At 34.3% G+C, this 14,620-nt stretch overlaps 2 protein-coding genes across 4 annotated transcripts in view; one reads left to right on the top strand and one right to left on the bottom strand.

The window, feature by feature from the left end:
- Positions 1-5,299, bottom strand: part of map2k1 (mitogen-activated protein kinase kinase 1) — a 16,285-nt gene extending 10,986 nt beyond the window's left edge. The window contains exon 1 of the mRNA XM_016483237.1: positions 4,907-5,299. Coding sequence (XP_016338723.1) covers positions 4,907-4,989 — 83 coding nt within the window. The 5' untranslated portion in view covers positions 4,990-5,299. The remainder of the gene's footprint in view (positions 1-4,906) is intronic.
- Positions 5,300-8,954: 3,655 nt separating this feature from the next.
- LOC107686294 (multiple epidermal growth factor-like domains protein 11) overlaps positions 8,955-14,620 on the top strand; it is a 128,516-nt gene continuing 122,850 nt past the window's right edge. For all 3 annotated transcript variants that reach the window (XM_016483235.1, XM_016483236.1, XM_016483234.1), the window contains exon 1: positions 8,955-9,202. The gene's annotated coding sequence lies outside the window, so the exon portion shown is untranslated. The remainder of the gene's footprint in view (positions 9,203-14,620) is intronic.

The raw sequence follows: 14,620 nt of genomic DNA, 5'->3' as shown, positions 1-14,620 counted from the left end.
TATATATATATATATATATATATATATATATATATATATTATAATATAAAACACTTCAAGTTAAAAAATTACTGTTTTTATTTTAATTTTAATTAAATTTTTTAAACAATACTAGTTTTTTATTTTGCAGTATTATCTGAAAATTCATTTTATTTAATATATTATAAAGAAAATTTAAAAAAAATTACAACATGATATAATGCAAAACATAAATTACTGATTTATAATAGGCTAAATTAGTTTATAAAACGCATAACAGCAAATTGGTTTATAAATTTGCATCAGCAATGCTGCATTTATTTAAACAAAAATCACTAAAAGCAGTAATATTGTGAAATATTATTACCATTTAAATTTTATCTGTTTTCTATTTTAATATATTTTATAATATAATTCATTCCTGTGATGGCAAAGCTGAATTTTCAGCAGTCCTTACTCCAGTCTTCAGTGTCACATGATCCTTAAAAAACCAACCAATACATCACAAAAAAATGCAAAACTTAAGTTTGCAAGGCAAGAATATGGTTCTTTATCCCACAATTTTTTCCACACAACAAACTGCTATGTTTTCCTCCCAAAAATGTGTTTTCACTTTAATTGTTCTGGATTCTGTTTTAAAATTAAAATTCATCATCAAGAAGAGCATCTAATAAAATCAATTCATAACATTTTACAAATTAATTGAAATTTGAATCATTAATTCAAAAAATATTTACAACATAACAATAAATTATTATTTACAGACCATAAAACAAAGCGAAACTGTTCATTGCAATGGTGTTTTCTGCAACACAGTATTAATGTAGAATGTAGTGACAACGCAGCATGCTATGCTGCAACAACTTGTATGAAAGTAATAAATAATTCAATACTACTACACAGTATTTAATTATTTAGCCTAACCTTTGATACACCATTTTGTTTACATAAAAAGGGCAGATTCTTTCCGAGGAAAGATACAAAAAGTGCATAAAAGTGAAGAGTAAAGCTGCTCATAGTTTGAAATTCAAAACCAGAAAAGCTTTTGAAGGCCCAAGAACAGTACTTGGAAGAATCATAACTTCTCTTCTTTTTTTTCTTTTGAGTTTTTGAAGAGGTGTGTGGATACAGTATGATCAAACACAGGAAATAAGTGGTCAACTTCACATGTCGTGCACTGGAATGTGGATGTAAACACTAGGGAGCCCCGGGATCAGCTGAGGTTAGACAGAAGCAACCCATTTCTCTCTGGGGAGGAGCAAAAAACCAGAGATTGTTCTATGGTCAATTTTTAACTACGCTCCATAAATCACTCCTGTGTGGATACATCTGTGCTGGCATCCTGTAAATCCACAATTTAAACAGATCTCAGACATAAACATCATAAAGGAAAAGAATTAGGGAATGTCTGGGAATTATCAAGCTCTTCTTGATGCACTATAGCAGCATTCATACACCCAGCAGCACTCTTAAGTAAAATGGAGAGCAGCAGATGGTGCCATGGTGTGTGTGTGGTGTGATTGTGTAACACTGTGTGGTTTCCTACTGATAATCTTGAAAAGACACACAATGCCACATAGAGCTTGTGGGAAACAATAGCAGCAGAGGAACCGCTTCCAATGAAGACTGAAGACAGATGAAACAATATTGGCAGGGTACAAAATTAGCACTGGCAAGTGCCAAATACAAAGAAAACTGGCTTTGGTAAGAAAATAAAACAAGATTACAATTTGGACAGCAACCTTTTTAAGACCAGAACTATATCACCAGAAATAAAGTCAGACACTTGAGTGATTCAAATGAAAATGTAGAAGTTTCCACAAAAATATTAAGCAGCACAACTGTTTCAACATCAATAATAATAGGAAACCAAGAGCACCAAATCAACATATTAGAATGATTTCTGAAGGGTCATGTGACACTGAAGACTGGAGTAATGGCTGATGAAAATTCAGCTTTGCCATCGCAGGAATAAATTACAATTTAAAATATAATAAAATAAAATAGAAAACAGTTATTTTGAATTGTAATAATATTTTATATTACTGTTTTTACTGTATTTTTAATAAAAATAAATGCAGCCCTGGTGAGCATGAGAGACTTTTATCAAAAACATAAAAAAAATTCAACAACCCAAAACTTTTGAACACCAGTGTACATGTGGTGACATACTATATGTAGGATTGTTTTGAGGCCTGTTCACACCAAGAACAATAACTATAAAGATAAAATGATAACTATATTAGCTTCCACACCAATGAACAATATCATTCTGTTTATTATAAGCGCATGCTGCACTTTTGTCATCTGCCACTTTAAATGCTCGAGCTCTTGAAGTCAGGATGAATTCTGACTGGCTATCAATATTTTTATCGTTTATCAGTGTGACGAGAGGGGCGGGGCCGAGAGCCGTGGGAACGGAGCGAGGCCGGTGGAGTAAATGCTAATGCACGACACCTGCGCCACTCACCGGTCTCGAGTCTCACGGTGGAGCTCCGGAAGGATAAAAGGAGGAGTGACGACAGTGTTGGACGAGAGAGGACCAGGCCTGGATTTTATTTTGTGTTTTGTGTGCGGCAGTCGTCCGCGAGGGGCTTTACTTTCATTTTGTGTTTGTTTATTTTATTAAAGTTTTCTTTAAATGTTCGCCGGTTCCCGCCTCCTTCTTCCCGTGACTACGAACTGTGTTACAATCAGTTCATCAAAAATCATTCTGAAAGTGATTTCAACCATATTGTTCCTCTTTGCTGTTATCATTATAGTTATGGTGTGGACTTACCTATTTTTCAAGAATTCGAACGATAATTAAAACTTTATAAGGCCTTTATGCCACCAAAATTAAAATATGAATGAGAAAATCATGCCGGGTCTTAAAAAACATTTAGTTTCATTGCTGTTAATATATTTATGGCTTCTAAATCAATTCACTCTCCACTGGAGGCAGATACTGTTGCTGGTTTACTCCTAATTTACAAATTGTAAATGCATGAAAGAAGTGATACATATGAAGTGCTTCACAAGCGATAAGCAAGAACTTAGAAATAATATTAACTGCACTCTTTGACATAGGCTTGCCACGACAGATTTAAAGCAGAGGCTTCTGGGAAAAAAAGCGTTGTCACAGTATTTAACATTCCACTGAGCGTCTCTCTATAACACTGACTTCCACAGGATTGAATCACCGCTACACACACACACACACACACACATTCCAAAGCGAGCTCGCCACAGCTTGTCCTGCTCTCCAGGAAGGAATGTAATTCTGCTTTACTGTCATTCTCTCAAACACTTCTATCGCACTATAGCACAACTCATTATTTATGTACGAATAATAGCCAGTTTCTATATACAAGACTGCAACTTTATCCTAAATAATTAATAGTCTCTTAATGCCAAATGGAGACTACAAGAGGGGAAAAGTGTCTAAGCTCTCAAGTGAGCTCGACGAAACAAGAGGCAATGACATGCACCACTGGCTCAGGCTGTGAGGACTGTCACTGCCTTGGCTTCAAGAGGAGAAAAATCACAGGCCTGCCAAATGAAGGTAGCACAGACAGAGGTGGTCCTCTGTCACCATATCTAAAAGTGGGGATGTGAAGCTGACAAACAAATCGATACGTCGCCGTCACTTGCATCTATATTTGGTGGTCAGTTAAAATCCTCAATAATCACATACTGAGGTAAACTGGTTGATAATACTTGGGCTCGGAGAATGATATCACATTCATTTACATTTCTGTTTTATATTAGGGTCAACAAAACACTGGATTTTTGGCCTCTACAAATTGTAAGCACACAGACAACTTTAGATGCTTTATCTCTCAAGTTCTGCTCTATAATACTACATTTTAAAGCCTAATTTATGTCTGGACAACATACTACAGAGAAGAGCAGTGTTGTGTTGGCAGCTCTGTCCAAATGTGTTAAGCTATTCTCATTGATCTGAGTGGCAGGCGATGCAGCTCTTTTATGTGCACCTGATGGATACTAAACAACAATAATACATGGGTTATTCCACAAACAGCATGCATTTTGTTTTGTTTTCTATGTCTATTTTGTTTTCCTCATAAAATTACTTAATAAATAATTGGGACCCACTTTTACTGTGTTAATATAGATATGTTTCAGATATAGATGTTTCACAGCCCAAAAAACAACTTTATATATTGGAGGCAAAAGAAGTCGCTTATACTCACCAAGGATGAATTTATTTGTTAGTAAATACAGTAAAAACAGTAAAATTGTGAAATATTGTTATGATTTAAAAGATTAATTTTCTATTTTAATATATTTTTAAATGTAATGTATTCCTGTGATGATGATTCTAATATGCTGATTTGGTGCTCATTTCTTGTTAGAATTAAGGTGCTTTGACACACACACACACACACACACACACACACACACAGCTAAAACTGTCAACCTTGTTATTCTCAAACCTGTAACAAATATCATAGCCATATTCCAACATATATTACAATTTATTAATTTATCTTTAGATGGCACAATGCAATTTAATAACACTCAAAGAGATTAACTGATAGAATGTTTAAAATCTGACAGCTATTTACTTTAAAATCACTTTATCAAACTTAAAAAGGCACCCATTTCGCAAAAATGAATCATATGAGGTGTTATGTAAGTCAACTAATAATAATCACCTTAAGCTTACAATTCATTTGTGGGCTTTATAAATCTGTTGACGTCTTAGAACCAACACACCCTTAAAAAATATCCATACTAATACCAATTTAATGGCCAATACAAGCTGATTTTGCAATGCTAAAGCTATTAAGCAGCCCTGTCATAGTCAAACCATATTCTTAATGAGCCAAACAATCCATGAATTAAAACAACTCTGGTTTCAAGAAGTCTTCTAATAGCTTGTTCGACACGAAACGAAATCGTAAGACTCAAGCCCACTCACTCTGTGGCCCCGGTTCCGTTTATAGCGTTCCCATCTGGAATTGGGTTCAGCTGGATCGGCTCTGGCTTCCTCCTCTTTTGCATGATGAATCCTAATAGCTGGCTTCTCGGCAGTAAAAATAAAAATTCAAACAGGAGCAATCTGATCCGCAGACCACACCAACTCACTCGCCGACAGAGCAATGATGCAAAAGCTACAGTATGAATAGCCTATCACAGCCTACCGATCGCTGTTTGCTTTTACAATAAATAAATAAAGACAGAATGCAGTCAACGACAACCTCGCATGGTCTTCTGACAGGCAGGGTGAATGTTGTTTCGAAGAATAGATTATTCAGGGAGAAACTGAGTATTTTTAGAGGTGGACGACAGAGTAGAGGATGGGTACAGAGATTGTCTCTTTACGTCATGAAAATATTTACATCTGTCTTCCGGAACAGCATGACCGCGTGTGGGCAATGACCCCATCTGCTGGTGGAAAGGAGTTATTACTGCGCAATGCTTTTTAATAGGCTTGCCTGCTAATTAAAACTATTTCAACAATCATTTATCAGCATTCAGCCTTTTTATGTAATATGTTTTGTATCGTGAAAAGCGCTGTACAAATAAACTTGACTTGACTTGACTTATGCGTTTATGTATTAGAATACAGAACTTCAGTAGGCTATATTAAATTGCACGTTACAGACCCAGAACCCCCATTATAAAAAGCTAGTTCGTAAAGTTTTATCCTTGGTAACACTTAAATTCTTTCATTAAAACATTTGTTTGTTTATGAATATTCTTCTCTATGGAGTGTGGATGCCCTGCAGTACTTGGTTGAAAACCTTGGCAATAGATGATACAGGCCTATAGAAAAATATTAAATGTACTGCCATTCAGGTCTCCATGCAATTTGGAAGTAGCTGTCTATTACAAGTTTGAATTGACTTTAAAATGAAAACAAAGTCCCTGCTGCAAAACAAACATCTCAAGTCCATATAACTTCCATAAAAGTGTTGTTTTAATGGGAATATAGCAGCCTGTGGTGAGGCATTTACACTGGACTGAATGTATATAATGTAATAATCACATAACCAACACAATATATTATGCATTATATTTTGGTCATTGGTCTTCCATCATTAACTCCATCATTAACATAATGGTTGAAATGTTAGCTATTATATGTTTAAGGAACTTACGATTTCACATAAAACTTGTAGCATACATTTTTTAACCAGTTGAAAATTATATAAAACAAATCAAATCTGTTTGGAAAAGACATATACTGTACCTGTCCATACTGCAATCTCAGAGTCTTGGATTATTATTATCATGCAAGATGGACCAGTTAAACCAGTTGTGAAATGATATTGTTAATACAGTATAATACTATCCTGAAGAAGTGGAAAAATAAAGTTCAAATATCTGGACACTTATTTAGACCACATTTCACAGGAAGGGCAACTAGCCCCATTTGGAGATTAAACATAAATTTATACAAATCTTCTCGACACCCCTCAAGGCCTTAAATCTGTCTACAGCTTAGTAAACAAATGCATCTCCTTTGCTCCTTCCAAAGTGGTTTCTTTCTCAGCATTTATTTATGTTTATGCCGGAACCAGTCCAGTTATTGTGCTTTGTGGATTCAGCCTAATTACTTATCTCTGCTCATGCCATCCTCTCATCTGCTGTTTATAGTGCTAATGTGGTTGATATTATTCCTATATACTGCTATATATTTTCCTGTACTATATTATTCCCATCTGTACTCTGATGGAGAATGTCAAATAGAGAATTAATTACTCTAAGGTCAATTGTGCGTTACCAGGCCTTACTAAGCATGATAAGAAAAATGTTTAGCCAACATTTTTGTCATAAGAATGTAAGTGCATCTATCTTGACTCTCAACATTGTGATGCAGTGTAAACAGGAAACTATAGCCATTTCTATAGCTGTAAGCAATTTATCAGTAACTTACTCAACAATTTGGTGCAACAGGCAGATTTGCTCTGTCAGCTATTCTGATAGGCTCCCTCCTGTGATTTCATAAAACGCAGATCTGGATAATTACTGAATTTGCATTTAGGTATGAAAGAAATCATGTCCTCTTAGGAACATCAGATACTATTAAAATTGAAGAGTTGTAAAATTAATGATGTGTAAGTTTGAAAAAGAGTAAGCAAAAACAGAAAATGATATTTATTAGCTGAAATTGATTCACTGTTATAAATGGTCTCGTCCTAAGTCATTTTTATTCAAGACGTGTTCAGTGTAGACCTGGAATCTGTGAAGGGCTTTATTTGCAGATAAAAACTAAGATATTTTATTGTCTGCATTATCCTGTCTTGTGTAGCATATTATGAAGTTATCATGAAGGATCTGTTAAAGGATTGGCCTGGGATATAGGCTAGTACTCTGCTCGTATATGGTGGCTTTTATATACTCACTGCTGGGTAAAGAAACCAACTGTTGTGTATTTTATTATTATCAATAAACATAAACTTCATAAACGTATTAAGTTAAAAAGGATGGTGGAAAATGACAAGCCTAATCAACACAATAGCCTTAGTAGGTTAGATTTATTTCATCATTTTATATGACATTAAGATTAATATTGAAGATATTGTGTACAGTGAAATCCATTGTGAAAAGATTAAATGATTAAACGTGAAATGGATGAAAACAAAGATTTTGTTATATAGATGAATATATTTTTACCTACACCACCAGTCAAAAGGTTTTGAACAGTAAGATTTTTAATGCCTTTTAAAGAATTCTCTTCTGCTCACCAAGCCTGCATTTATTTGATCCAACATACAGCAAAAGTAGTAATATTGTGAAACATTTTTACAATTTAAAATAACTGCTTTCTATTTGAATATATTTTAAAATGTAATTTATTCCTGTGATCAAACTACATTTTCAGCATCATTACTCCATTCTTCAGTGTCACATGATTCTTTAGAAATCATTATATGCTGATTTGCTGTATTTATTATTATTATTATTATTATTATTATTATTATCAATATTTAAAACAGTTGAGTAAATTTTGTTCAGCATTCTTTGATGAATAGAAAACCCAAAGATCAGCATGTATATGAAATAAAAATCTTTTTTAACATCACTATTTAAAAGCTTGGAATATATATATTTTTTTGGAATATATATTTTATAAAACTTAATAAAGTTAAGTTTTATAACTTAACTTTATTAAGTTATAAAAATGAATACTTTTATTTAGCAAGGACGCTTTAAATTGATCAAAAGAGATGATAAAGACATTTATAATGTTACAAAAGATTTCTATTTGAGATTAATGCTGCTCTTCTGAACTTTTTATTCATCAAAGAAACCTCAAAAAAATTCTACTCAGCTGTTTTCAACATAATAATAATAAATGTTCTTTGAGCAGCAAATCAACATATTAGAATAATTTCTGAAGGATCATGTGACTGGAGTAATGATGGTGAAAATTCAGATTTGAAATCACATGAATAAATTACATTTTAAAATATATTCAAAAATAAAACAGTTATTTTAAATAGTACAAATATTTTAAAATTGTACTTTGTTTGCAGTTCTTTGGATCAAATAAATGCCGGCTTGGTGAGCAGAAGAGTCTTCTTTAAGAAACATTTAAAATCTTACGTTCAAAAACTTTTGACTGGTGGTGTAGCCTACATAGCTGTTTTTCTGTATTCAGTGTTCATTAAAAGTCAATACAACACACTAATTTGCAACCTATATTTACTTGTGTAATCTAATGTAGTCTAATCTTATATACAGGTTTTGGACCACTCTTAATAGGCCAATAGGCTATACCTAATGCTCACAAGAGCAGGAACATGTAAACAGAGTAAGATTTAATTTAATGATTACGGTTTTTTTTCACTCTATTTACTAAAATTGTGGGTTTGCTTTAAGTGTGACACTAAGGTAAAAGTTCACCTAGAATTGTATTTTAATTTCTCCAACAAAACGTAAATGTGTTGTTTACTAAGCGCTTGCAGTCTGAGCACCATGATCTCTGACGTCACGTGAGTTTAAAACGAGGCCGCGCGAGAGGCAGAAACATTTGGCAACAGTGTCGGTTACAGAGGATGATCCGCAGCGCAGCGCTGCGACAACACTAGCCTGACAAGGCGAGCAGTCCATCGAAATTTATAAAAGACACTCCAGGACTCTTCTTCATGTAGGCTGTCATAAATTACCTAAGAGAAAGTGGAGAGTTTAATTCCAGAGACGAAGACTATGGACGAACAGCAAGCAGCGATTTCAGCTCAGGGAAAGTAAAACGGAGCAGGAGAAGGTATGTATTTTGTATTTCGCTTCTTTAGCCTATAGTAGTACACTGTAAACTGCAATTAAATTGTATACGTTATACGCACTGTGTTGCTGAATCATATGTAAGCTGTTCAGTAAACGGGATGAATAGCCTATATCATGCTGAATTTCTATTGAAATTTTTTTTTTTTTACAAAATTTAGCCTCAGACGACTTTATAAATGTAGTCTTTGAACATTATTATTCGAGTATAATTTCAGCTGATAGTTAAACTGGTCAATAAAGGTACATATAGGACATATGGTTTCATTAATTATATTTAATAGCCTAGGCTACTCTTTTATACCCTATAGCAGTGGTTCCCAACCCTGGTCCTGGAGGCACCCCAACACTGCACATTTGCATGTCTCCTTTCTCTGACACACCAATTTCAGGTCTTGGAGTCTCTACTAATGAGCTGATGATCTGAATCAGGTGTGTTTGATTAAGGAGACATGCAAAACATGCAGTGTTGGGGTGCCTCCAGGACCAGGGTTGGGAGCCACTGCCCTATAGGCTACATATGACATTTACATGTGTTTTCATTCTGTAAGCTCGCTAATGAAAGTAAATAAAATGTTTTGTTTGGAGAAAATTGTTTATTTATTTTTAAAATTGATAACTATTTTTTATCATATGCCATTTTAGCTCAGTTTAGGCGACAAGATCGATTGTTTGAGCTGTCAATTTGGCCAACCTACATTGCTGCAGTCTATATTTATTTATAAGCGTGGTAGATTTTCTCCTATAGCCAAAGTTGATGTATCGTATCCAGTACAGTTCTCCAGTCAGTGTCTTCATTCAGTCGCGCTTTTTCTGGCTCTAATTAGTTTAGCTAGGAAATGCTGTTATAAATAAAACTAAACGCGTTGTCGTATAGGCAATATGTGAATAAAATCAAATATGCTAACTTAATCTATCTATATTTTATCTTGCTAACGGAATCTTTTATTGGCGTAATATTATTTAATAAATATTATAGAGTATTGCGTTATCAAACAACTCGTAATGGTTTGATTTCTGTGAAACCTTGTCTTGCCACTGTAATTTACAAGGGTTGTAACTGTAACGCTCTCATTGTAAAACATTAACAGGTATTCATAAAACGAGTTGATGCATGCTAATGAAGACTAACAAATAAGTCAAGCATTTACTGAATAGGCAAGTTACTGTGTTTTTTTTTTCTTCTGTTAAAGGCATATAAAGCATTTGAGACGAGACGACGCACCGGTCGCTCGGGATCGTCTTCTTTCCATTCAATACTTTTGATTTAAAGTTTTGGGGCCACTAGATGGCTCTGTTGAGCAATTTGACAGCCTTATCGAGATGTTCAGAGCCTCTGTGCATTATCAAACAGATGCAGTCCTCTAAATCTAAAAATATATCCGGTTTAGATGATATAGTAGAGTCATTTTTTTCCAGCAACAATATCAGGGACAATATTCCTTCATACAGACAAGAACAGCTCTATAAAATATAACTGGTTGGCCCTTCAGTGTTTATTATCATACATAAGACTGCCGCTGTATGCTGTTTTGTGGGGACATCATTTGTTTGTGATTTGGCAGTGTCTATTTTGTAACTTTATTTTTGAAAATGTATGTCTGAGCTTTCCAGATTGTGAGGCAGTTGCTTTCTCTGGCTGTTAAATGTCAAAAGTTAAATGTCTCATAACATCAGCACTATTAACTTTCTCGATTCTCGTTGCAAACTAAAGTCATAAAGATGACTGATCAATACCCTTTATGATGCAAAATAAGATGCATATTTCTGTTACTGACATGAAAGTCAGTTTTGCACTCGTCTTTGAAGTGTGCATGACCTGCATTTAATTCAGAATGTGGAAAAACATTATGGGTTTTGTTGCATGTGAAGCAAATGTATGCACAGTTTTGTCTGACTCTCATTTGTTTCTCAGTCTGTCTGGCATATCTAGGGCTGTGTTTGCCTGCGTGTTGGTTAGTCGACTTGCCTATACTGCATTACAGCTATCTGTCAAAAAGTCATAAATGTACTTTGCCAATACAGTAATGCAGCTTTTGTTTCCAGTCTTGAGCTTTTAGCCTAATTAAACAGCAGTCTTGTTGAGAAGATATTCATTATTTGGCTGCTATTTATTCTGCCCAATTATTCCTTTAAGACAAACTAAAAAAGGCATTGTTGTGTTTTGTTTTTTTTCCCCCAATGCATGAATATTTATTAATATGTGCATATTGTAAAAATTACACATTAAATTTAAATGCAGCTCAGTCTTGAGTCAAGTTATTTCCGGGACTGCTGAATAGGTTTAAAAGGTAAAAAGGTGCAAAACTTTGTTTCTCCCAATATAATATTTAGTTATTATGTAAATACAGACACTACATTTGACCAGAGAATCATGAATAATATAGTATTACAACAACAATATCTAAATAAACAATGTACAAAATTTAGAGCAAATATGAAAATAATGATAATGTTTGATGATGTTGACTGCTTGTACCTATTACCACTAGTTCAATATGACCTTGATGTGTTATGTGTTTGAGTCCTGCATGTTGTTGTCAAGCCTAGCCTTCTGTGTGACTGAGCATGCATGTGTGTGAGTAAGACAGGAGGCTCAACAATGAGAGACTGAGCGCTGCTTTGTGCAGCACCACTGGCCTGTGAGCTCTGATTCGTCCTGACAGCACTTAATGACAGGGAAGCAGGGGCATTTTTGGTTTAATTTTCTGAGCTGGTTTGCAAAGTGAAGCCTGAACCAAGGGCAAAGGCAAATCTTTTGGATATTTTCCTTGCTGTGCCATCGCCTGTAGAGTTTACAGTCTAGTAAACCCTTTCAGCTGGAAATCCTGATGTTTGTTTCAATCAATAGTCTTAATTAGTGCTGATTAATGAAGAAACACTGGCTGTGCATTGCTAATAGTTGTTTGAATTCCCAAGGACGATGCGCTTTAACTATGCTTTGACTGCCATTTTAAGTTCTGAATCAAATTTAAATTTATGACGTGCTTTTGCACATTTCTGAAATATTTAGGCCTGATGATATTCAAATTGCAGATGAGATTGGTTTTAATTGGTTAGGTATTGGTGCTGGTGAATTGAAGCATATAGGGGTAGTTCAAATTAAGATTTCATATTCTGTGTCTAAACACTGACTCAGATCAATGCAGAAAATGAGCTGCATCCTTTTGTTTTAGTATTCAGATTTGAAAGGCTTATTTATTTTTATTGAGTCTGGTTAAATGTAATCACAACAACATAAATATAACAGTAGTATCACAAGCTGTTAGCTCATTTTTATATTATGTTTGTTTCAGCCATTGCATGGAATGTGTTAGAGGATTTAGATGCTAATATAATCAAGGAGATTTAAGAATCATGGCATATCAATTTTGAGTTTTAAAGACTGATGCTTTATGTGTGTGTAAAGTTAATCATCAGTGTTTGGCAAATTGCTATAGAAACTGGATGAAATGTCCTTGTTTTGTTGTGACCCTCATCAGAGTCTCTGCTTGGTTTCCATTTCCTTTATATGTCTACCGGTTTGCTCATTTTCATGTAAATTTAGTACCTTAATTATTATGACGGACACAAAAGTGATATGGAGACTTGAATAGATGAAGTGGCTGTTGGATTGTAGATGTATTATGTATTATGCATTAGGATGCTATAGACATGTACTGATCATGGAAGACTTGAGATTGATTGTTTATGGCCCTGTGTTTGTTTGTACGTGATGTCATAAATTATATAAAATACTTTCTAGTGTTTTGCTGCTCTTCAGATTTATATCTATCTGTCCATTGCTGATGGACTCACTTTACAAGAGCGATTGATAGGACTTTTTCCCTAGAAAATGTTTTACCTTTGCTGAAACAGGATTAATATCTAAATATGTAGGCAGTGTTCCATGACCTGTTAAATATTCTGGTTTATGTTTTTTTTAATTAATTATTTATGATTTAAAAAATGTCCGTTTGGTGTTCATTTATCGTTAATTGCTAGAAAATCTCATAATCACATACATTGGTGTTTTAAACTATTAACACTCTTTGGTAAAAGGCTTTTAAAATGGCAAGCCTCATATAAAATTAATAGAAAATAAAATGGCTCATATAATATTTACTTTAACCATTTGAAGTTGAACATAATCTGAAGGTTAAGCTACTCTTTTTACTTATATTAGCATAAAATACAACTTTCAAGCCCTATTTTACCTTATTTTTGAAAAATGCACAACAAAAAATTGAGACGGTAAGAATATGTATGTAGGTTTATTATTAAACAGACTGTCTTTGTAAACCATAAAATGATGCATGAAACATCAGCCAATTATAATAAGAATGAATCATGTTCTAAATTGGAATGGGCATATAAAATTGGACTTGAGATGTTCCTCTGCTGGAGTTCACTTGATTATACATTTCTGGTAATGTTTTTTAAAAACATCTTATTTGTTGGGGGGTTGGACAGGTTGAAATTCAGAAAAAAATCAATCAATCTCTATTATTCTACTTTAAAGGGGTCCTATTATGCTCTTTTACAAAGTCTTGATTTTGATTTGGGGGTGTACTAGAACAGGCTCTCATACTAGGTTGTTCAAAAAACACATTATTTTTTCACATATTTTACATTATTACAACACCTCTCTCCCCAGTCTGGCATGAACGGCTTGAATAGTTCCTGTATCAAATGAAGGCCGGCCTTCTGAAATACGAAATGTGCTGTGATTGGTTAGCTAGGCCAGTGTGTGTTGTGATTGGCAGCACTCGGCGCCTGGTCGGGAAATGTCATGCCCCTTACCACTGCGAGCTTCAGTGTAAATATTGCGTCAAAATCAAATCAATTTGAGCGCGATTTAAACCCGGATGATTGTAACCACTCTAAATTCGTCTGCCTTGGGAAAGCTAGCGTGTCTCCGACATAGTGATAATACTCCTTGCCTTCTCTAGTGCAGCTCAACCAGGTCTCGTCCCATTCGTCGATATTTGTGATATCACAAATCCCGGAAAAGTTGTAGTCCAAACAAGTCATTCGTTGTAGTTTTTGAAAAGTGATTTCTGTTAAAAAAAATATCTCCTTTTGAAGTGGACTTTGAACTTTGTAACTTTGCAGATGTTTTTTTATGCTCAAACAGCAACATTACAGACTAACTAAAGTTGAAAAAGTGAAAAAGCATAATAGGACCACTTTAACATGGTATTCAGTATTTCATGTAGTATTCAGTATCTGATTTGATGGAAACAGTAATTTATAGGTCAAACCTTGTAATTAGAGCCCGACCGATGTATTGTTTTGCCAATATTATCGGCCGATATGAGCCTGTCGCAGATATATCGGTATCGGCGAATATGCCGCCGATATGACTTCTTTTTTTTTACAGAACATATAACGCAGATTAAATGCTTTTGAATGGTGGAAT

Source organism: Sinocyclocheilus anshuiensis, unplaced genomic scaffold (assembly GCF_001515605.1).
Source record: "Sinocyclocheilus anshuiensis isolate Anshui unplaced genomic scaffold, SAMN03320099.WGS_v1.1 scaffold481, whole genome shotgun sequence".
NCBI classification, from domain to species: domain Eukaryota; kingdom Metazoa; phylum Chordata; class Actinopteri; order Cypriniformes; family Cyprinidae; genus Sinocyclocheilus; species Sinocyclocheilus anshuiensis.
The sequence above is the reverse complement of the archived record's forward strand: the minus strand, read 5'-3'. Positions and strand labels throughout refer to the sequence as shown.